Raw genomic sequence first — 23,709 nt, 5'->3', positions numbered from 1 at the left:
GGACAGACGGACAGATGATGCTGTCCGTGTTCTGCAGCTTCCCCGGAGATGAGGCACGGAGGCGTATCGTCTTCAGCGAAGACGGGGCGCCTTCTCCTTGCACCCGGCGGAAGAGGGAGGCTGATGTCGATGAGGCCATCGTCAGAAGCCCCCCTCGAAGCAAGCCACGTCTAAGACTGTAACGCAGACAGACGTGGGATTGTTTAAACACCCATTCAAAGCCGGAGGGAAAACCACTTAGTGGAGGCGCATGGGGCACCTGGAACCCCTGAAAGGGGCTGCTGGCACCACCTGAAGGAGAGGAGGGGCAGGAGGAGCCGGGACTGGAGGATTAGATGCTGGTAGAGAACAGTAGCCTCAGTGGACATCACCGCGCCGGGACTGGAGTAGATGCTGGTGGAAACGGTATGTGTAGATGTGACTGGGACACCACTCGAAGGAAAGGCGCAGTTTGTGTGAGTAGGTGAGTATACAATTATTACATAATCGCAATTATTTGAGATAATCGCAGTTGTTTTTTGCATAATCGTAATGATCATTTCCATGTTAAAAATGTTCATATGTTTTCAAAAAATGACAAAAATAGTGGAAATAGCAGATCTACAAGCTCAAAACGCATCGCCTCCCGACGAGTTTTGAGCTTGTACATCAGCTATTTCCACTATTAATGTTTTATTTTATGTGTTATGTTGTCATATCTGCCCTGTTCAACTTTTGTTTACGGAGGCTAAAAGCCAACCAGAAATTACATTTGTATTCATAATTTTCCAACAATGTTCAACGACAGAAACACAATTATCGTTAATCGCAATTATTTGATTGACAATTAATCGTCAAGTAAAATGTCATAATCGTGACAGCTCTGTTTGTGAGTTGATTTGGTGTCGATATTATTCTTCACAAGGTGAGTGATCTGTGAAATCTGCAGGGTTAGAGGATGTCAGTGTGTTGTGATAGGATCAGGTTGGTTGATGCCAGGGTGTGTCCTTGCCTTTGGGGCACACTGTTGCTCCAATTGTATGTTGTTTCTTATAATGTTGTGATATTGATGGGTCGTTTGTTAAGTTGAGGTTAAATTAAGCACTGGTTGTTGACTTTTTAGTTTTTATTCTGTTGGCTGATGACTTGATAGGGTTTTGACTTTTAATATCGGGTAGTAATAGTCGTATTAGAAATGCTGTTGGCTGATGACTTGATAGGGTTCTGACTTTTAACATCAAGTAGTAATAGTCGTATTAGAAATAAGTGTTGCACCCCCCATCCCCTCCAAAAAACAGAAAACAAAAAAAAACATTTGTCTGTCTGTCAGGCTTTAGGTAGCGTCTTGCACCTGCAGCTTTTCTGTTGACTAACAACTTTCTAGGGTTTTGACTTTTAACATCAAGTTAAGTAGTAATAGTCGTATTAGAAATGCGTGTTGTTGTTCAGGAAATGCCCCCCCACCCCTCCCCAAAAAATAAAATGTTTGTCTATCTTTGTGATGGTCTCTAGCCTTGGCGTCTTGTGGGGTCAGGCTTTAGGTAGCGTCTTGCACCTGAGCCTTTAGCGTCTGTCTGTCTGTCTGTCTGTCTGTCTATGGGGCGCCTGGGTGTGGTAGAGGTAAACACACTCTCCCACCACCGCAGCAGAAAGCTGGGTTCAACACCCAGCAGTAACGGCGGTGCCTCCAACTTGGCCGGGCGCTCCATCAAACACAATTGGCCGTGTTTACGGGTGGGAATTTAATCTGACGCTGGATCAAGTGACCGTCCTTTTTTCTGCACTGCAGAAGCTACTGGCAAGTGTGTATGGGAGGATGCACACAGTAGTTTATACCCCTCTCCAGCTGTGGTGGTGGTGCCAGCAACAGGGACTTAAGGACACTTGGGGATAATTGGGAATTGGCGATGACTAAATTGGGATCTCCTCCTAGGATTGTCACCTTGTCGTTGGTGGAGGAGCTTGCGTTATCCCAGTGACCCAGAGAGCTAAGCTCCTGGCAGGTGCCACCATGCCAGGCAGCTCAAAGGGTAAGGGGTCAGACTAAGGACAATCCATAGTTAAAACAAACATGTTACAGAAACCAAAGCATTCCAGGCAGGAGGTACCAGCCACGAAAACACCTGTGCAAGGTAGACGCCCCTCCTGGGAAGGTTTGGGCATGAAATGGAATCTCCTGGACCCAAAAGAAATCATCAGAGATGGAGCCTGATATGTAAGAACTATTATGTAAACTGTTGTATGACTCATTATGCCAATATTCCTTTAGTATTGTTTATGATGTGTTCAGAACAGAGCTCTGCTGTGAAGGAAACTGGGTAACACTTTACTTAAAGGCTGGGTCTATAATGCATTCATAATGCACTTATAAGGCTTCATAACACACATTTATAAATATTTATAATTATGCATAACAACTTATAACAAGGTGTATGAAGTATTATGAGTGCTGGTCATGATTCATTATAAGCTTAGAGGAACAGCACATTATATTTTATTTCAAGGACCTCCAAATTGATATATTTGCTATCTGAAAAGATATTGTGCCAAGGACCCCCAAACAAAATTTGTTTAAAAAATCAGATCAGGCAGATATATAAGCTCATGTGTCGCATTGCGATGCCTTGTGAGCTTGTAGATCGGTTATTTTCAAATAGCCAATGTATGTGATATTAACTCATTTAGCTGGGGACCCCCCTGGAACTCCTTCGAGGATCCCTGGGGGTCCCCGGACCACAATTGGAGAACCACTGGCTTAGGGAACCCCTAAGGCAGAGTCTTTGCTTGAATTGTCATGGTTTAGTTTCTGCACCACCTTGCAGATAAAATAATTAAACCAGAGGGGTGGTGGGCAGTGGTGTAAAGTACTGTAACTTAAGTACATTTACTGTACTTAAGTTACTGAAGTACATTTACTGTACTTAAGTTACTGGAGTATTTCCAATTTTCAGTACTTTTGCTTCTATTCCACTACATCTCAGAGGCAAATATTGTACTTTTTACTCTACACTACAGTTATTTGAAAACTTTAGTTACTAGTTACTTTGTAGATTTTGATTATTATTACAAAACCCACTTCATTTTTACAAATTACCCACTTCAGCCCTATATACATTTCGGCCATTTGAAAATAGCCAATCTACAAGCTCACAATGCATTTTGAGCTTGTAGATCTTGTATTTTCAAAAGATTTTTATACATTTGAAAACTTAGTGAAATGGGACATTCTGCATAATGAGAGATAACTGAAGAATGTTACAGTTTCAACAGTGGATGAACGTGCAGAACCCTGCATACATGGGCAGGACCAACAGTGCTCCAAAGAGAGCTGCTCTTGGATACCTTTCCAACTTTGCCAACAAGGCTTCTAACACCAACGTAATATTTAAACCCCTGATTCTCAACCTTTACAATTTCAGTCCCCAATTTGATACTTTTTTTCAGATCCCATCACTGAAATCCTTTTGTTAATTTAAACTGACTGTTAATTTAAACAATTACGTTGTTTACATTTAATTTGTATACCTCTAATATAAGGTTCCCTTTGTACACTCTCAGTTCAAGACAGTACAACAGGACAAGGCCCTGCATGGTGTCTACACAAGAATCCTACAGAGGATCCCTGATGTACCATGGCCATGGGTGAACGTGGACCACATCAGAAATGTGGACCTCTGCAGAGGCCTCCCGAGAGTAGCAGACAAGTTCAGGGAGAGAACGGTGGCTGGGCATTGTGGCAGGCACGTGAAACTGATGGCCAACAAACTGACACAAGGCACAGCTAGGAGGGGAGAGAGGCGCACCACCTATGTAGACACACTGCAGCGTAACAGCAGAGCTAGCAGCACTGCAGAGCTCCTGATGGGGGACAGGAAGGTGTGGAGAGCGTCCATCCTGGAATCCCGAGTAAGTTTTTGCTAGTCTGCACTGTAGCATATGTACAAGAAACAAATTACCTACAGTTTAACTTCAAAGAAGAATGTGTTGTTGTTTTTTTGTAACTTATTTTTTATTGTTTTCCAAGTATAAGATTGACACATAGACAGAGAAATAAAATGAAATGACAATAAATAAAGTAAAAACAAACAAAAAAGCATACAAAAATTGTGTTGAGGTGGGCGTTATAATACAAAGATTAACATATTTATGGATTACAGTATGTATGTATGTATGTATATATATATATATATATATATATATATATATATATATATATATATATATATATATATATATATATATATATATATATATATATATATATATATATATATATATATATATATATATAAAAAAAAAATTTTAACAACAATCAGTCAATGAATTACATTTCTCATCAAAAAGTAAGAAGTCCATTTCTTCCATTTTTTTGGCATATTGTTCCGCTCTCAGCCTAAGAGAGAAGGTCAGACTCTCCATAGAGTCTATCTCATTGACAACTGTAATCCAGTCTTCCTTGGTCGGTGGTGCGGCCTGTAGCCATTTCCGGGTGATGGCTTTCTTACAGGCAATCAAAATGATGTTATACAGATATAAGTCCTGGCTCATGAGTTCAGCAGGGATTTTCCCCAGATAAGCTGTAACAAAAGAACAATCCATTTCTATTCCAAAAATGTCTCTAATTTCTTTGATGACCTCTTGCCAAAAGGGTTGAATTAAAGGACAGTCCCAAAAAAATTGGAAATTATCTGCCATCACTTTACCACAATGCCTCCAACATTGACCCTGTCCTTGACAACCCCGAAAATGGCTTTTCAATTTTGGGGTGATAAAGTAACGTATAGTATTCTTCCAGGCGAATTCCCGCCAAGCCCTTGAGTTAGTTGTCCTTGTTTGACCTTCCCAAATATCATTCCAATCCTCCTCAGATATCTCCAGGCCCGATTCTTTCTCCCATTTCTGTCTGACTTTAGTAGTCGAGTGGACTTTAGAGGTTTGTGATATGAGGTGTTTACTATCCTTATTTTTGTACGCATTCATAAATAAATGAACCAGATTGGGTTCTGTACCCTCTACCTGTTTAATTTCCTTATTGACATAATCCCTGACCTGGAGATATCTGTAAAAGTCATTTTTCCCAAGGTTATAGGTGTCTGACATTTGACTGAAGGATGCCTTTGCTGAATAATGTACAATAGGCTGTTATGCCATTTTCCGCCCATTGCCTATATCGCTTATCCAGATTGGATGGTTTAAACTCTGAGTCAAATGTCACCCATTTCAATATTCGTATATGATTATCAAGACGCAGTTTTTTGCAGATCCTGAACCATGTCCCCAGTGCCACCTTAATCCACCTATTTACTTTGTTCTGGTGAAGGGCCCATTGACGTTTGTCACCTAGTATAGACTGAGCAGGTATATCAAATTGACTTAGTTCCAGTTTCTTCCATTTCGCCGAATATTCTGGGTTGCACCAGCACATCAGTGGTCTTAATTGGGCCGCAGTAAAATAATCCTCCATACATGGAAGAGAGAATCCACCTTTATCTTTGGGTAATTGTAGGGTTTTATATTTGACCTGGGGTCTCTTACTGTTCCAAATGAATCTTGAGATCATCTTATTCCATTCATTGAAGTCTTTAGAGGGGATTGGGACAGGTAGTGATTGGAACAGATACAAGTAGCGGGGTAGAACGTTCATTTTGATGATTTCAATTCTATTCGACATATCTAGTGGCAACAGGGACCATCTGTCAAGATCTGCTTTAATTGACCTAACACCAGGACCATAGTTCTTGTCATATATTTTAGATATATCTTTTGGAATCCAAGAAGAATGTGTTTTGAATGTATTTTTTATTCTTTTATCCTTCTCAGAGGACTGGAGTTGCCAGAGTTCAGGTACCTCCTCAAGTGTCTCCCTCCACTGGCCCAGAACAAGCTGCAGATGTTTCCATGAAGGAGGCCTTCCCTGACCCGCTCCTCACAGTAGAGGACATTGATGCAGGAGACTCACAGATGTCCCTCCTATGTTCTGAATATGTCAAAGACATATATGCACATCTAATGAATCTAGAGGTATGTGATGCCAGAGGCATGTTTTCTTTACTACATGATGTGACTAGGGTTGTCATACAATCATCACTTTTTACTTGACGATGATGCATTGTGAGCTTGTAGACCTATAGTATTTACACTTTTTTTTTAACATGAAAGATATTATGGTGATAATGTAAAATAATTGCAATCATGCGATTATGTAATAATTGTGACAGGCCTAGATGTGACCTGGTGTCTTGCAGCAATGTAATGAAGTCTTTTGTTTTGTACAGGTAAAGCAGGCTGTGCGACCCGGGTTCTTGAAGGGCTACGACGTAACGGCACAGAATCGAGCTAAGCTAATCGACTGGCTGATCCAGGTTAATTTAAGTTTCCAGCTGCGGCAGGAGACACTCTATCTCACAAGTTGCCATCTTGGATCGTTTTCTGCAAGTAAGGGCAACTTACAAATTAGTTTGCCATTTGATCTGCTCTTGTCTTTCTTTCTTTTCTTTTCCTTTTCCTTTTTTAATGAGCTGTTGTGATGTATTACAGGTTCGGTCAGTTTCACCAAAGAAGCTCCAGCTTGTTGGTGTCACTGCCATGCTGGTGGCCTCAAAGTACGAGGAGATGAGACAAATCGGTGCCCCAGGGATCCAGGACTTTGCCGACATCACAGACAATGCCTTCACAACCACTCAGATTAAACAGATGGAGCGTGTAATGCTGAGCTACCTCAACTATGAGCTGGGGTTCCCGCTGCCCTTACACTTCATCCAAGGCTGCAAACGTGAGTCACTGTTCACATGGTTCACTAACATACAAGGTGTAGTGATCAGACTTGACCCTGTGCACCAAGGCTTTGTCCAGACTGCAGGCAAAATCTGATCTTTAGGACTGACTGTCAACACTGTTATTTGCAAGTGGTTAGTTTGGATTTGTGTAGAAAATAGCAGATCTACATGTCACAGTTTGACATGTAAGCTTGTGGATCGTCTATTTCCCACGAGCTCCAAGGTCGTTTGCAGTGTCAGTGTTCAGACTGAAACAAACATTTAGAAAACATATATTATGATATTTCAATCCACCTAGGAATGTGGTTCAAATCTGATTAGATTTCCATGAGGTTTTATGCTGTTCAGACTTGATAAAACAACTCTGATTTCCAATCTGGTTAGGACAATTATCAGATTTGGGCTGATGGTGTGAACATAGTCTAAATGAACATAGGTGATGACTGGTCAAATGTGTAGCAGAGTATTTTGAATTGTATATGCAAGCAGACGTTTTAATAGTGTTGTTTGTTTATTCTAGTGTACTGTGGAGAGACACATGCTGGCCATGTATCTCATGGAGTTGACACTCCTTGACTACGACATGGTTCACTACCGGCCCTCTGAGATTGCTGCTGCTTCACTGTGCCTCTCTCAGCTGCTGCAGGGTGGCCTGCCATGGGTGAGTTCAATAGAATCAATGTATATGTTGGCTTATTATTAGTATAGATGACTAGCTTGACATTTTGTCTTTGATTCTAGTTTTTTTTTTCTTCCTACAGAGCAGTATTGCACCACATATGATGATCCTAACGATTGTTTTTCATGTGTTGCAGACTCCTACAGAGCAGCACTACACCAGGTATGACGAGGCTCACCTGAAGCCCATAATGCAGCACATGGCAAAGAATGTCGTTGCTGTCAATGAGGGGAAAACAAAGTTCCAGGTGAGTTGGCAAACAAAGGCATTTGGAAGTTGATGGAGTAAGATGTGGATGTTTGAATAGATGAATACTAATGCTAAGATTCCCTCTCCACTAGGCGTTAGGATAAATGTAGGTTAGCATGTTATTTAGACAGATGCTAGGTTCATGTGTTTATCTGGCGTCCTATAGTTTCAATGTACAGATTATTTACGTTTTTAGACTGATGCTAGGTTCTTAGTTTTCCTATGCTCCTAAATTGCTAAGATGTGACCTGGTGTCTTGCAGCAATGTAATGAAGTCTTTTGTTTTGTACAGGTAAAGCAGGCTGTGCGACCCGGGTTCTTGAAGGGCTACGACGTAACGGCACAGAATCGAGCTAAGCTAATCGACTGGCTGATCCAGGTTAATTTAAGTTTCCAGCTGCGGCAGGAGACACTCTATCTCACAAGTTGCCATCTTGGATCGTTTTCTGCAAGTAAGGGCAACTTACAAATTAGTTTGCCATTTGATCTGCTCTTGTCTTTCTTTCTTTTCTTTTCCTTTTCCTTTTTTAATGAGCTGTTGTGATGTATTACAGGTTCGGTCAGTTTCACCAAAGAAGCTCCAGCTTGTTGGTGTCACTGCCATGCTGGTGGCCTCAAAGTACGAGGAGATGAGACAAATCGGTGCCCCAGGGATCCAGGACTTTGCCGACATCACAGACAATGCCTTCACAACCACTCAGATTAAACAGATGGAGCGTGTAATGCTGAGCTACCTCAACTATGAGCTGGGGTTCCCGCTGCCCTTACACTTCATCCAAGGCTGCAAACGTGAGTCACTGTTCACATGGTTCACTAACATACAAGGTGTAGTGATCAGACTTGACCCTGTGCACCAAGGCTTTGTCCAGACTGCAGGCAAAATCTGATCTTTAGGACTGACTGTCAACACTGTTATTTGCAAGTGGTTAGTTTGGATTTGTGTAGAAAATAGCAGATCTACATGTCACAATTTGACATGTACTGTAAGCTTGTGGATCGTCTATTTCCCGCAAGCACCATGGTCGTTCGCAGTTTCAGTGTTCAGACTGAAACACACATTTAGAAAATTAGATTTCCATGAGGTTTTTTATTTTCCAATCTGGTTAGGACAATTATGAGATTTGGGCTGACAGTGGCCACAGTTACATGGACACTCATGTATTCATTCAGAATGAATTCATTCCGAATGAACTCATTCTGAATAGAGGAATCTGATCCACTCACCTGTTTACATGGGACCTGAATAAAAGTATTCCTCGTTTACACGACCAAAGCATTCATTCAGAATATAACTTTTGACATGCGCAAAGTGGTTCCCGCCTACGCCCGGGCATGGACCAGGGGCCACTACCCGGAGCAGAGCTTCCCCTGGTGGGCATGGGAGGAGGCAATAGCCCCCTTGTGCCTCCGCGGAGGTCTATCGGTCGTAGGCAGGCCGGTAAGCAACGCACCGACTCCTGGCCAGGCAGCGTTGTATGCGGTGCAAGCCTGTGTTCCTTTGTCATCGCCGTTTTAATGCAAAAGTAGCAGATCTACAAGTTCAGACCAGTTTCTTTTTTTGTATTGGTACCAGACACGGTAAAAAAACGTTGGCTAGCCTATAGTATTTGTCACGTTTCTCATGTAGGTACCGTACGATGATGTCATCGCGCATTCGCACATGGTCATTGTAATAATAAATGGAGAGAGAGAGAGAGAGAGCGCAACACTACAGTCTATGATCAATGCGTTTCTGCGTTTACGTGTGGATAGGGATTTAAAAAAAAAATCTTTGTCATGTGGCCAGGGATTATTTTTAAAAACTGAGGACTAAAATACATGTTTAGAAAAAGATCCCAGCAATCCTCAGAGCGTCCGTTCTCCTGGACAAGTCTGGGCTTAACCATTACAGGCTTATTAAATGACGCTATTAGAATCATTAATTTTATCCCGCAGGAGCGAGCGCTTCTCAGCACCAACCGTGGCTGAATTAGAGATTTGATAGGTCATTTTTGGACAATTCTGACAGCCCTACTAAGCACAGACATGCGCAAAGGAATGCATGTATTCCAAACGGACAGGAGCGTTTGGAATAAAGTGTTTACATGGTCAATTCCGATTGATTTAACCCGATTCAAACGGTCTATACCACCCCTCCTATTCCGAATGAAAATGCATTCGGGTCAGACTGGAATGGAATATTCTATTCCAATTGGGGTGTTTACATGAGCAAATCTATTCGGAATGAATTCATCCATTCCGAATAGAAGTGTATTCATTCCGAATACAACTGTCCATGTAACTGTGGCCATTGTGAACATAGTCTAAATTAACATACGTGGTGACTGGTCAAATGGTGGTTAAAATAAAGCACGTAGAAGGGTATTTTGAATGTATTATGCAAGCATGCTTTTTAATAGTGTTGTTTATTCTAGTGTACTGTGGAGAGACACATGCTGGCCATGTATCTCATGGAGTTGACACTCCTTGACTACGACATGGTTCACTACCGGCCCTCTGAGATTGCTGCTGCTTCACTGTGCCTCTCTCAGCTGCTGCAGGGTGGCTTGCCATGGGTGAGTTCTATAGAATCAATGTATATGTTGGCTTATTAGTACAGATGACTAGCTTGACATTTTGTCTTTGATTCTAGTTTTTGTTTCCTACAGAGCAGTATTGCACCACATATGATGATCCTAACGATTGTTTTTCATGTGTTGCAGACTCCTACAGAGCGGCATTACACCAGGTATGACGAGGCTCAACTGAAGCCCATAATGCAGCACATGGCAAAGAATGTCGTTGTTGTCAATGAGGGGAAAACAAAGTTCCAGGTGAGTTGGCAAACAAAGGCATTTGGTAGTTTGGAGTAAGATGTGGATGTTTTAATAGATGAATACTAATTCTAAGATTCCCCCTCCACTAGGGTTGGCGTTAGGATAAATGTAGGTTAGCATGTTATTTAGACAGATGCTAGGTTCATGTGTTTGCATCCTATAGTTTCAATGTACATATTATTTACGTTTTGATACTATATTATTTAGACTGATGCTAGGTTCTTAGTTTTCCTATGATCCTAGATTACTAAGACACTACACTGTCTCTCTGCATGTGATGTGTTGTACAGTGTGTTTACCTGGCTTAATTGCTAATGCTTACTGTAAGTTACTTTGGATAAAGAGCTTACTTGTAAATTGTAGTATAGTATAATGGAGTATACTATAATAAAGGAATAATAGGGATGTTTGCATAGATGAATAGTGAAGTACTAATATAAATGTTCCCTCTCCACTAGGGTTAGGGTTAGTATAATGTAGTATAATATAATGGAGTGAGATGGGGATGTTTAAATAGATTAATACTAATGCTAGTTTTCCCTCTCCACTAGGCTGTCAAGACAAAGTTTGCTGAGAGCAAGCTGAGGAATGTCACTGAACTCTCCGAGCTGCAGTCCTCCATAGTGAAGAGCCTGGCTGCTCCCCTGCTGTGGTCAGTTTCTTCTGCATGATTGTGTCATTGCTGCCGTGGGTCTTATGGCATTATGTTGTAATGAGTCTATTAAGCTCCAGGTATTCTATTATAGTTTGTTGACACAGAGAGCGTTCTGCTTGGCTTAGTCAACGACTAGTCAGTGGACTTATATCACTCTGAGTTGCCTGTGTTCATAAATGAACAATAACAAAAGGCATGTATATAAATCAATAATCCCTAACAGTTTTATTTTTTTATGTTTTTTTTTGTCTGTGCGTATAGAGCATGTGAGCGGAGCGACGCGATTTTGACGTGAGCGCGGAGCTGGTTTACAAAAAGGTTGGAGCGCTACTCAGAGCGAGGACCGCCTCCCGCTCCAAGCCACCCTCGCGGGGGCCGCGCACCGAATGTTTGAGCATGCCCGGTCGCACGGACTCAGAGACACACAGACATCCAGCAGTGCACAGCGCACCGAGATTTCATTAGAATTTCTACTTTCTTTTTCTATTCTTTTTTTACTGTTGAGCGACCCGGTTTGAGCGGAGCATGGAGCCAGATTTGCGCAAATCAACGTGAGCGAGGAGTAGCCTGGCGTAGCTAGACTATATCACTGCGTGGATATGAGTCTGGTGCTTCCATGAGAACGTCTTGTTTCCCAAGGGGCGTGATCAAAACAATGTCCCTCGACGCAATTGGTTAGACATACAACCAACTACCAATTACAGTCGCCCATATTCGAATACTGGGCCCTGATTGGTGCCCCACGTCTTCTGGAACAGGAAATGGATTCTCTATGGAGCGGTGCCAGACCCAAATCGCAGAGTGCAATTTTTTTTTTTGCACTCGCAGATTCGTCTGGTCCCAGGCTAAGCGAGGAGCGACGGGGAGCGGAGCGCGGGGGGAGTCGACGTGAGCGAATAGCGAGCGTGAAACTAGCCCCCTGGAGCGCCGAGCGGCATTTCCACCCGCTCCGCTCCGCTCACGTGCTCTAGGTATTTACATGTGTGTGTATATGTATATATGCATATTAGTTATTATTATTATTGCTTTCTTCTTTCCTTATTTTTTTTTCATTCTAGAATTCAGCTAACAGTCTTTGACACTAACGTATTATTCAGTAATGCTGTTGACTGTTCTGTATGGATGTACAGTATGTTTAGGAGCCAGGGATTAAGTTTTGTGTGTGTGTGTGTAAAAAAAAAAAAAAAAAAAGTGTAAATATGTTTGTATATATCCATGTACATATCTATGAATTATGTAAATATCATTAATATAATAAAATGATCAGTTTGAACCATGAGAATTGTTGGTCTGACTCTTGAATTGGAGTTCTAATCTCCTTTCAGTAGTATGGTAATGTTTATTATGTTGAATTAAAAGAAAGTTATGGCACTAGGTGTAATTCTCACGCCCATGAAACCTCCACCCGGTTTACTATGTACGGTACTTTTTCATTTGTCTAAGAAATGAATTGAATAGACAAGTGGTTCCTATTGATGTGCCTTGGGATTGTGTGACAGACATGCATTATTTCAAATATGCAGAATATACAACTATACAATTTATTTTGTATACCATAGCATTTTGTGCACACCCATTTCCCAATACAGAGGCAAATGATATACTCACTAAGAATATTTTAACCACTTTCAACCTGGTGTCCTTATTAAGGCATTTCTTTATATGCTCTAAGCTATATATTTTTTCCCAGACAAAAAACAAGCTCATATTGTGCCATACTGAGCTTGTAGATCGGCTATTTTCGCTATGAATACAGGTGTGCCTTGAGATTTTGACTTGTCTGTTGGTGTTGGCCATAAAAAGTGTGAAAAGCTGTGGAATAGACAGCAGTGGGGAACCGAATATGTGGTATACTGTCTATACCACCGTGCTGTATAGTAATAGGCTACACTGGTTCTCAACGTTGGGTTCTGAGCCCACCAGGGGTCCAATAAATGAACCCTTACCAAATGCATAAATGGAAAGTTCAGACTGGGGTCCCAGAGATAACACATTGTATCAATGGGGGTCTGTGGCCTAATGCATATCAAACTGGAGGTCCTTGAAATGGAAAAAGGTTTAAGAATCAGTGGTATAGAATATCTGCCATAATCTGCAAGAAACCCCATTGGTTTTAGTGCAAAGTTTGAAGGCAAGACACCAGACTGCTCCTCAAGGGAATTTAGGTGTTCACTGTCTTAATGACCGCATTCAGTGTCTTGGAATCAATACAGTTCCTTTATATTTGCCTTTGCAACACCAAACCCATTCCTAAATGTAAACATTTTCTTATGTGGGCAAACCTATGTGTAGTGGTAGTACACTGCCACCTAGTGTCCAAAATACACCTCCTTGGTGTTACAAGAACTATTGCTGCACTATTATCGTAACAAACAGTACAGAAATCAGTGCTACTGTAACTGTACATGTTGATGTTAGTTAAAAGCTTAATATTTGTATCTAATTCCTGTTCTTCAAATCTCACTTAATGATCGGAAAGAGTGTTTTCTTTTGAATAATCAGAGGTGACATCATCATCAGTAGATCATGCCTCTATATGTTTTCATATCTCCTAAACATTCCTTCAACAAATCCTGAACAGAAATCATCAATTTTGACACTTGCTTTCACCGCAAATTTTTATCTGTACAATGATGACTCCTCTATTCAGAAGATGCTTCATCTTGCATGGGCCTAGAATCTGTATGCTGTATGCTTTAAGTATGAGGGAAACATTTAGCAGCTGGTGATGACAAGGGGTACTAAACACAACTAGCTGTTCTCTGGTAAAACGTATCACTGGTAAATTCCATCATAAAGTTGTCACTAAATGTTACTGCTGCAATGGCGCCCTGGTACAACTTCCACTGCAAATACAGAGTACCGGTACATAAATTGCCTCAATATTATTTAGATTCATTAAGTGACATGTTAAGTTGAGAAAAAACACAGAATCCAACCGTGTGCACAAACGAGATAAAATGTCTAAAAAAGCATGCTGAAGGTGCTTCTAGGATCAGGAGGAATGCAGGCTTAAAAATAAGAGGAGATCCGAGCACTCAAAAAAGTTGAGGAGACCAGTTATGGTCTTCTTCAGTTCTCGCCCTGTTTAAGACCGTAACTGGTCGAAACATGTTGGCATTTTAACTCCATATCCTCTCCACTTTTTTGAGTGCTCGGATCTCCTCTTTGACATGTTAAGTTATTGTTTGTAAAAGTTCAGACAAACTCACTCAAGCCAAACATGGTTCAGAGTCATATCAGCGATCTGGTTTTGAACAAAGAGCCTCCAAAGCAACACTTGCAAACAAAACATTATTGTCACTGTTAAATCTATCGACTCGTAATAACCTTGCTACCTAATGTATGTGATTACAAAATGTAGATTGTAGGTGTAGGACAACTTGACTCTTGAGTCCTGTTCCAGGTCATGGAAACTTTGTCCATGTTGTTCTGCAAACAGCTTCAATCTCCACTCCACTGGAACCTGAAGGACATCTCTTAGTTGTGACTTGTGATGATTGTAGACTTATGACTGAATTGTAGAAAAGTGTGTCTTGCCTTCCTGTGCGTCTGTCTAGTGTCTCTTTCCCTCCGTCTCAGGCAATTTGCTAAAATGTGTGCATGCGTTTCTATTTAGGTGCCAAATGTGTCAAATATATAAAATAATAAAAATGCCAAACTGAACGCCTGAGCTGCCATTAGAAGTTATGTTCTTAAATATATTCGGTTTAAGAAGTTGTTTTATGGGGTTAAATAGACCATATCTCTCCATTATTTACTGGCACTCCTTAAAATGTTTATTTCCTCCACCATGTCTTACCTTGTTTAGTTTTCATCTGTGTTCCACATAAGAGGTTAAATACACAACCCACACTCTACCCAAGTGTAATTGATCTTTAATCAATGGCCTCAAATGGCCTCAAACTCACTTAAGCCAAACATGGTTAAGGAAAGTAAAGTTCAGAGTCATACCAGTGATCTGGTTTTGAACAAACCGCCTCCAAAGCAGCACTTGTCGACTCAAAATAAATAATTTGTGATGACTGACATCGGTTCTTGTGCTATATACTGTACAGTATCTTCAGACTGTCTTTGCAGTTCATTGAAAGGAGATGGGCACAGACTTTGGGGGGGTAGGATCCTCCCTGGCTGGATGGGTTCTCTGAGACATTTAAAATAAAATGGAGTGCATCTATATTGCCAGCATAGAATTCAAAAATACCTTCGCTTAGTGAGCTTTGCTGACACCGTAGTATGTCCCAGATATGGATTGACATGGACGTGCCATTGATGAAGGAATGTCTTTTTCTGCAGGACTCATAATCGAGGCCAAAGTAGGAACATGTGTTTTCAGAACCAGGGATTTCCTGAAATAAACAGAGGATGGGTTACCTACATTAGGACAAACTGTACTGTATTGCAGTGGGTCTGGGGACCCCCAGGGGTCTTTGAGGGGTGTTCCAGGGGGTGAAATTAGTGAATATATGCAAATCTGTTTAACCACTTTAACTCTATATGGTTGGCTGTTTCAGATGAACAAGCTCACAACACATTGTGAGCTTGTAGATCGGCCTTTTTCAAACATATCTTAAACATTTGACAAATTAAGAATATTTTTTAACACAAATCTTGTATGGGGTCCTTGTCTCCTTGAACCAGCTCAAATGAACAAAGATCATATCTGAGTACAATATAATGACAAATGTCAACTGGAACTACGGTTCATTATTTATTTACTACAAACGATATGCTACTATTAGCATGTTAGCTAGTCATGGATCACACGACGCTCGTCCCTCACGGTGGTCATGGCTGAACTTCAACCTGGTATTTGCACGTTCTCCATTTACCTCCCGTACATCTACATAAACGTTCAGAGTACTCGCATCTTCCGTATTGTTCAATAAAAAGCATTTGAATCCAATCGGTGGCCATTCTTTTCATATGCTTTCAACTGCGCGACCCTATCGGTTGAAAGGTGTATTGCACTCTGATACATTATAACTCTATGAGAAAATGGCCACCGATCGGATTAACATGTTTCTTATTGAACAATACGGAAGATACGGGTACTTATACCCAGCCGAAGTGAATTTAAACATTCATGGCCATGGGGTAAGCACTTTATATTTGAAATCTGAACGTTTATGTAGATGTACGGGCCGTAAACGGAGAAAGAGCAAAAAACAGGTTGAAGTTTCGTCATGTCTGTAGCGATCAACCATAACTTCCACAACTCTTTATTCTCGAAAGGAAAAAGATGTAAAATGTTGTCTCCACAAAAAATCACGAGTCCACAAACTTGCCTAAAGACACTAAAGTTAGTGTAGGTGGCAGCGGTGGCCTAGTGGTTAGAGGGGCGGCCTTGATACCGGAAGGTCCCTAGTTCGATTCCCCAATTCATCACATCAATCATGAATCACCGCTGAATAGCCCTTGAGCAAGGCTTCCATGCAGGGTCCGGCTGGAAACAAGCTTCGTGCTTAGTCGACACCCTGGGTAAACAACAAACTTTGCTTTGCTTTGCTTTGCTTGCTGTGGGTGTGTCTTTGAGTCAGGGAACAGCGTGGTGACTTTGTTTATAAACCAAACCTCGCGAGATGTGAAACGTGTCCCCCGCGAGAGTTGAGGCCGCAGCTATCATTATATGATTTATGTTTTTAATTATAACTTTTTTAATCATAAAGTTGTCAAAAACTCGTTTATACGCAAATACAATAGCCTAATATAGGTATATTTAATACAACATACATTCTTGTTTGTATTTTATTTTTGAAGTTTAAACCTACTGTATTGTGCGTATAACATTGTTAAATAAAGTTATAACCTCTAACATGCCACGGTTTCGTTGTGTGCGGGAAAGTTGCTGATCTACAAGCTCACGACATGACTCTGACATAGTGCTTTGTGAGCTTGTAGATCGGCTATTTTCCCACACGCAAACGCACGCACCTTCAAATGACGCAACGTGCATCCCTTCAACCAATGAGCGGCGTGCATTCGGCGGGCAGCCGGCCAATCAGAGGAGTCACGTGCGGTCTGTGGGCGTTGAGGTAGGTAGCCGCTGAGAGAGAGATTCAGTCTGTGTTTGAAGCTTCAACGGACGACATCTGGCTCACTACTGCATGCGGTAGATTACTGAAGACTACAGACATCAGATTTATTGACAGTTTCTTAAAGAATTGAACGGTTTTATCGTATCGTCGGTGGAGTTTTGCATTATGGTGAGTACAGTAATTATGAAAAATAACTAGAGTTAAGCTTGTTATTCTCCCGTTACTAGGCTAAACGTTAACGTTTGGTGTTGTTGTCGCTCGCCGAACTGATCTTCCAAGCTTATAACCGACGCTTTGTCAGTTTGAAGATCTGTTCTCTGCTGGTCGACAAGCGACGTGCATTGAGTTTCAGTCTTTTGTTTTGTGGTGTTTCTGGCTTATTTAACGTTATTTGGTTGTGTCTGTGCTGTTTTGGTTGCTGTTTGGTTATGTTTGCTGGTTCAACGGCTTTAAAACGTTGGTTGTTGAGAGAATTTTGAATGTTGTGAACGTTGGTGAAGTGTGTTTTGATTCTTTTGAACCATCTAAACGTAAAGTATAGTTTGATCGTTGCTTTTTAACAAAATTCAGAATTGAACGGTTTGATCGTATCTTCGGTGGAGTTCAGCGTTATGGTGAGTAAAATAAATGTGAAAAATAACTAGAGTTAAGCTTGTTATTCTCCTGTTAGGCTAAACGTTGACGTTATGGTGTTGGTGTCGCTCCCCGAACTGATCTTCCAAGCTTATAACGGACGCATTGTCAGCTTGAATATCTGTTTTGGTTGCTGTTTGTTGATGTTTGCTGGTTCAACGGCTTTTACACAGTTGGTTGTTGAGTGAATTTTGAATGTTGTGAACGTTGGTGAATTGTGTTATGAACCTTCTAAACGTAATACAGTTTGAACGTTGCTTTTAAACTAAACACGTTGTTTTTAGTGTCTGTTCTGGTCGGCAAGCGACATGAATTGAGATTGAGTCTTTTGGGTGTTAATATGTGGCTTAATTTATGTTTTATTTGATCCAGTTTTGGTTGTGCATTGGTCTTTGGTGAATCTTTTAAACCTCAAGTGCATTTTTAACATTGTTCTTTTTGTAACGGTTTTTGTTTCTGTTTTTGAATGTTACAGTTTCAACAGTGGATGAACGTGCAGAACCCTGCATACATGGGGAAGACCAACGGTGCTCCAAAGAGAGCTGCTCTTGGAGACCTTTCCAACTTTGCCAACAAGGCTACCAAGGTAATATTTAAAGCCCTGATTCTCAACCTTTACAATTTCACAGTCCCCAATTTGATACTTTTTTTCAGATCCCTACACTGAAATCCTTTTGTTAATTTAAACTGACTGTTAATTTAAACAATTACGTTGTTTACATTTATATACCTCTAATGTAAGGTTCCCTTTGTACACTCTCAGTTCAAGACAGTACAACAGGACAAGGCCCTGCATGGTGTCTACACAAGAATCCTACAGAGGATCGCTGATGTACCATGGGTGAGCGTGGACCACATCAGAAATGTGGACCTCTGCAGAGGCCTCCCGAGAGTAGCAGACAAGTTCAGGGAGAGAACGGTGGCTGGGCATTGTGGCAGGCACGTGAAACTGATGGCCAACAAACTGACACAAGGCACAGCTAGGAGGGGAGAGAGGCGCACCACCTATGTAGACACACTGCAGCGTAACAGCAGAGCTAGCAGCACTGCAGAGCTCCTGATGGGGGACAGGAAGGTGTGGAGAGCGTCCATCCTGGAATCCCGAGTAAGTTTTTGCTAGTCTGCACTGTAGCATATGTACAAGAAACAAATTACCTACAGTTTAACTTCAAAGAAGAATGTGTTTTGATTGTATTTTTTTATTCTTTTATCCTTCTCAGAGGACTGGAGTTGCCAGAGTTCAGGTACCTCCTCAAGTGTCTCCCTCCACTGGCCCAGAACAAGCTGCAGATGTTTCCATGAAGGAGGCCTCCCCTGACCCGCTCCTCACAGTAGAGGACATTGATGCAGGAGACTCACAGATGTCCCTCCTATGTTCTGAATATGTCAAAGACATATATGCACATCTAATGGATCTAGAGGTATGTGATGCCAGAGGCATGTTTTCTTTACTACATGATGTGACTAGGGTTGTCATACAATCATCACTTTTTACTTGACGATGATGCATTGTGAGCTTGTAGACCTATAGTATTTACACTTTTTTTGAACATTTTTGAACATAGATATTATGGTGATAATGTAAAATAATTGCAATCATGCGATTATGTAATAATTGTGACAGGCCTAGATGTGACAAGGTGTCTTGCAGCAATGTAATGAAGTCTTTTGTTTTGTACAGGTAAAGCAGGCTGTGCGACCCGGGTTCTTGAAGGGCTACGACATAACGGCACAGAATCGAGCTAAGCTAATCGACTGGCTGATCCAGGTTCATTTAAGTTTCCAGCTGCGGCAGGAGACGCTCTATCTCACAGTTGCCATCTTGGATCGTTTTCTGCAAGTAAGGGCAACTTACAAATTATTTTACCATTTGATCTGCTCTTGTCTTTCTTTCTTTTCTTTTCCTTTTCCTTTTTTAATGAGCTGTTGTGATGTATTACAGGTTCGGTCAGTTTCACCAAAGAAGCTCCAGCTTGTTGGTGTCACTGCCATGCTGGTGGCCTCAAAGTACGAGGAGATGAGACAAATCGGTGCCCCAGGGATCCAGGACTTTGCCGACATCACAGACAACGCCTTCACAACCACTCAGATTAAACAGATGGAGCGTGTAATGCTGAGGTACCTCAACTATGAGTTGGGGTTCCCGCTGCCCTTGCACTTCCTCAGGAGAGCATCCAAGGCTGCAAACGTGAGTCACTGTTCACATGGTTCACTAACAAACAAGGTGTAGTGATCAGACTTGACCCTCTGCACCAAGGCTTTGTCCAGACTGCAGGCAAAATCTGATCTTTAGGACTGACTGTCAACACTGTTATTTGCAAGTGGTTAGTTTGGATTTGTGTAGAAAATAGCAGATCTACATGTCACAGTTTGACATGTAAGCTTGTGGATCGTCTATTTCCCACGAGCTCCAAGGTCGTTTGCAGTGTCAGTGTTCAGACTGAAACAAACATTTAGAAAACATATATTATGATATTTCAATCCACCTAGGAATGTGGTTCAAATCTGATTAGATTTCCATGAGGTTTTATGCTGTTCAGACTTGATAAAACAACTCTGATTTCCAATCTGGTTAGGACAATTATCAGATTTGGGCTGATGGTGTGAACATAGTCTAAATGAACATAGGTGATGACTGGTCAAATGTGTAGCAGAGTATTTTGAATTGTATATGCAAGCAGACGTTTTAATAGTGTTGTTTGTTTATTCTAGTGTACTGTGGAGAGACACATGCTGGCCATGTATCTCATGGAGTTGACACTCCTTGACTACGACATGGTTCACTACCGGCCCTCTGAGATTGCTGCTGCTTCACTGTGCCTCTCTCAGCTGCTGCAGGGTGGCCTGCCATGGGTGAGTTCAATAGAATCAATGTATATGTTGGCTTATTATTAGTATAGATGACTAGCTTGACATTTTGTCTTTGATTCTAGTTTTTTTTTTCTTCCTACAGAGCAGTATTGCACCACATATGATGATCCTAACGATTGTTTTTCATGTGTTGCAGACTCCTACAGAGCAGCACTACACCAGGTATGACGAGGCTCACCTGAAGCCCATAATGCAGCACATGGCAAAGAATGTCGTTGCTGTCAATGAGGGGAAAACAAAGTTCCAGGTGAGTTGGCAAACAAAGGCATTTGGAAGTTGATGGAGTAAGATGTGGATGTTTGAATAGATGAATACTAATGCTAAGATTCCCTCTCCACTAGGCGTTAGGATAAATGTAGGTTAGCATGTTATTTAGACAGATGCTAGGTTCATGTGTTTATCTGGCGTCCTATAGTTTCAATGTACAGATTATTTACGTTTTTAGACTGATGCTAGGTTCTTAGTTTTCCTATGCTCCTAAATTGCTAAGACACTACACTGTCTCTCTGCATGTGATGTGTTGTACAGTGTGTTTACCTGGCTTAATTGTAAGTTGTAGTATAGTATAATGGAGTATACTATAATAAAGGAATAATAGGGATGTTTGCATAGATGAATAGTGAAGTACTAATATAAATGTTCCCTCTCCATTAGGGTTAGTATAATATAATGAAGTGAGATGGGGATGTTTAAATAGATTAATACTAATGCTAGTTTTCCCTCTCCACTAGGCTGTCAAGACGAAGTTTTCCGAGATCAAGCTGAATGTCACTCAACTCTCTGAGCAGCAGTCCTCCATAGTAAAGAGCCTGGCTGCTCCCCCCTGAATTCTAGCCTGGCGTAGCTAGACTATATCACTGCGTGGATATGAGTCTGGTGCTTCCATGAGGACGGATCAAAACAATGTCCCTCGACGCAATTGGTTAGACCTACAACCAACTACCAATTACAGTCGCCCATATTCGAATACTGGGCCCTGATTGGTGCCCCACGTCTTCTGGAACAGGAAATGGATTCTCTATGGAGCGGTGCCAAACCCAAATCGCAGAGTGCAATTTTTTTTTTCACTCGCAGATTCGTCTGGTCCCAGGCTACCTGAATTCAGCTAACAGTCTTTGACACTAACATACTATTCAGTAATTCTGTTGACTGTTGTGTATGTATGTACAGTATGTTTAGGAGCCAGGGAATTGTGTGTGTGTGTGTGTGTGTGTGTGTGTGTGTGTGTGTGTGAAAACCAAGAAAGTGTGTAAATATGTTTGTATATCATGTAAATATCTATGAATTATGTAAATATCATTAATATAATAAAAATGATCAGTTTGAACCATGAGAATTGTTGGTCTGACTCTTGAATTGGAGTTATAATCTCCTTTCAGTAGTATGGTAATGTTTATTATGTTGAATTAAAAGAAAGTTATGGCGCTAGGTGTAATTCTCACGCCCATGAAACCTCCACCTGGTTTACTATGTACTTTTTCATTTGTCTAAGAAATTAATTGAATAGACAAGTGGTTCCTATTGGTGTGCCTTGGGATTGTGTGACAGACACGCATTATTTCAAATATACAGTATAATATACAACTATACCATTTCTTTTGGGTATATAGTATTTTGTGCACACCATTTACCAAATACAGAGGCAAATGATATGATATACTCACTAAGAATATTTTCACCACTTTAAACCTGGTGTCCTTATTAAGGCATTTCTTTATATGCTCTAAGCTATATATTTTTTCCCAGACAAAAAACAAGCTCATATTGTGCCATACCGAGCTTGTAGATCGGCCATTTTCGCTATGAATACAGGTGTGCCTTGACTTTGACCTGTCTGTTGGTGTTGGGCACAAAAAGTGTGAAAAGCTGTGGAATAGACAGCAGTGGGGAACCAAATATGTGGTATACTGTCTATATACCACCGTACTGTATAGTAGTAGGCTACACTGGTTCTCAACGTTGGGTTCTGAGCCTACCAGGGGTCCAATAAATGAACCCTTACCAAATGCATAAATGGAAAGTATAGACTGGGGTCCCAGAGATGACAAATTGTATCAATGGGGGTCTGTGGCCTAATGCATATCAAACTGGAGGTCCTTGAAATGGAAAAAGGTTTAAGAATCAGTGGTATAGAATATCTGCCATAATCTGCAAGAAACCCCATTGGTTTTAGTGCAAAGTTTGAAGGCAAGACACCAGACTGCTCCACAGGGGGATTTAGGTGTTCACTGTCTTAATGACCGCATTCAGTGTCTTGGAATCAATACAGTTCCTTTATCTTTGCCTTTGCAACACCAAACCCTTTCCTAAATGTAAACATTTTCTTATGTGGGTACCCCATGTGTAGTGGTAGTACACTGCCACCTGGTCTCCAAAATATACTATTGCTGCACTATTATTGTAACAAACAGTACAGAAATCAGTGCAACTGTACTTGTTGTTAGTTAAAAGTTTAATAGTTGTATCTAATTCCTGTTTTTCAAATCTCACTTAATGATCGGAAAGTTTTCTTTTGGAAAAAAATAACAACTAAACTAACTGTGCATCTGTATTCAAACTGTTCAACACACTAGGTTAGGTTTCCTAGAGTAGGAAGGACTTTTTTATGCATTGTTTTGTTTATAAAAGTTATTTATTTCATTCAGTTAGTGAGTATTTGTTTTTTATATTTTTTCTTTGATGGATATACTGTCCCTTAAGATGATGACAATAAATATTGAACCAATAAAGTTTTCACAAGAGCTTGTGACTATAATAATAACTACATTGGATCCTTTGGAAACAAAACTTTTTCTATTTCCTGAAAAGTAACAATGATGGACATAGGCCTACAAGGTTTCCACCTGACAGAGCCAAAGAACAATATTTTGGGGTTAGGGTTCTTTATCTCTTGGCAATCAATGCTATTGAACACCCTTTACGTCTCTGTGTGGGGTTTATATTGGGAAATATTGAGCCAATAAAGTATTCAAAAGTGCTTCAGAGTCTGACTAAACCTAACTCCATTGGATCC

General features: G+C 40.9%; 1 protein-coding gene and 1 pseudogene across 2 annotated transcripts; both read left to right on the top strand.

Moving 5' to 3' along the window:
• The first annotated feature begins 3,231 nt into the window (after positions 1-3,231).
• LOC311054380 lies at positions 3,232-11,170 on the top strand (annotated as a pseudogene). Its single transcript has 12 exons — positions 3,232-3,357; positions 3,538-3,885; positions 5,800-6,000; positions 6,255-6,414; positions 6,517-6,751; positions 7,276-7,416; positions 7,571-7,681; positions 7,976-8,135; positions 8,238-8,472; positions 10,098-10,238; positions 10,386-10,496; positions 11,051-11,170. The product of its transcript is annotated as an uncharacterized misc_RNA (transcript).
• A 6,708-nt stretch (positions 11,171-17,878) lies between these two features.
• On the top strand, positions 17,879-21,523 carry LOC311054373 (G2/mitotic-specific cyclin-B2-like; the record flags this gene model as incomplete). Its single annotated transcript, XM_084070281.1, has 9 exons — positions 17,879-17,932; positions 18,301-18,411; positions 18,589-18,930; positions 19,046-19,246; positions 19,507-19,665; positions 19,768-20,013; positions 20,538-20,678; positions 20,833-20,943; positions 21,428-21,523. 9 exons carry the CDS (start codon positions 17,879-17,881, stop codon positions 21,521-21,523), a joined length of 1,461 nt encoding a protein of 486 aa, XP_083926407.1.
• Positions 21,524-23,709: the final 2,186 nt, after the last annotated feature.

The sequence above is a fragment of the Gymnoscopelus microlampas genome (assembly GCF_963454915.1).
Source record: "Gymnoscopelus microlampas genome assembly, chromosome: 2".
Taxonomy (NCBI): Eukaryota; Metazoa; Chordata; class Actinopteri; order Myctophiformes; family Myctophidae; genus Gymnoscopelus; species Gymnoscopelus microlampas.
This window is presented reverse-complemented; position numbering and strand designations above follow the sequence as displayed.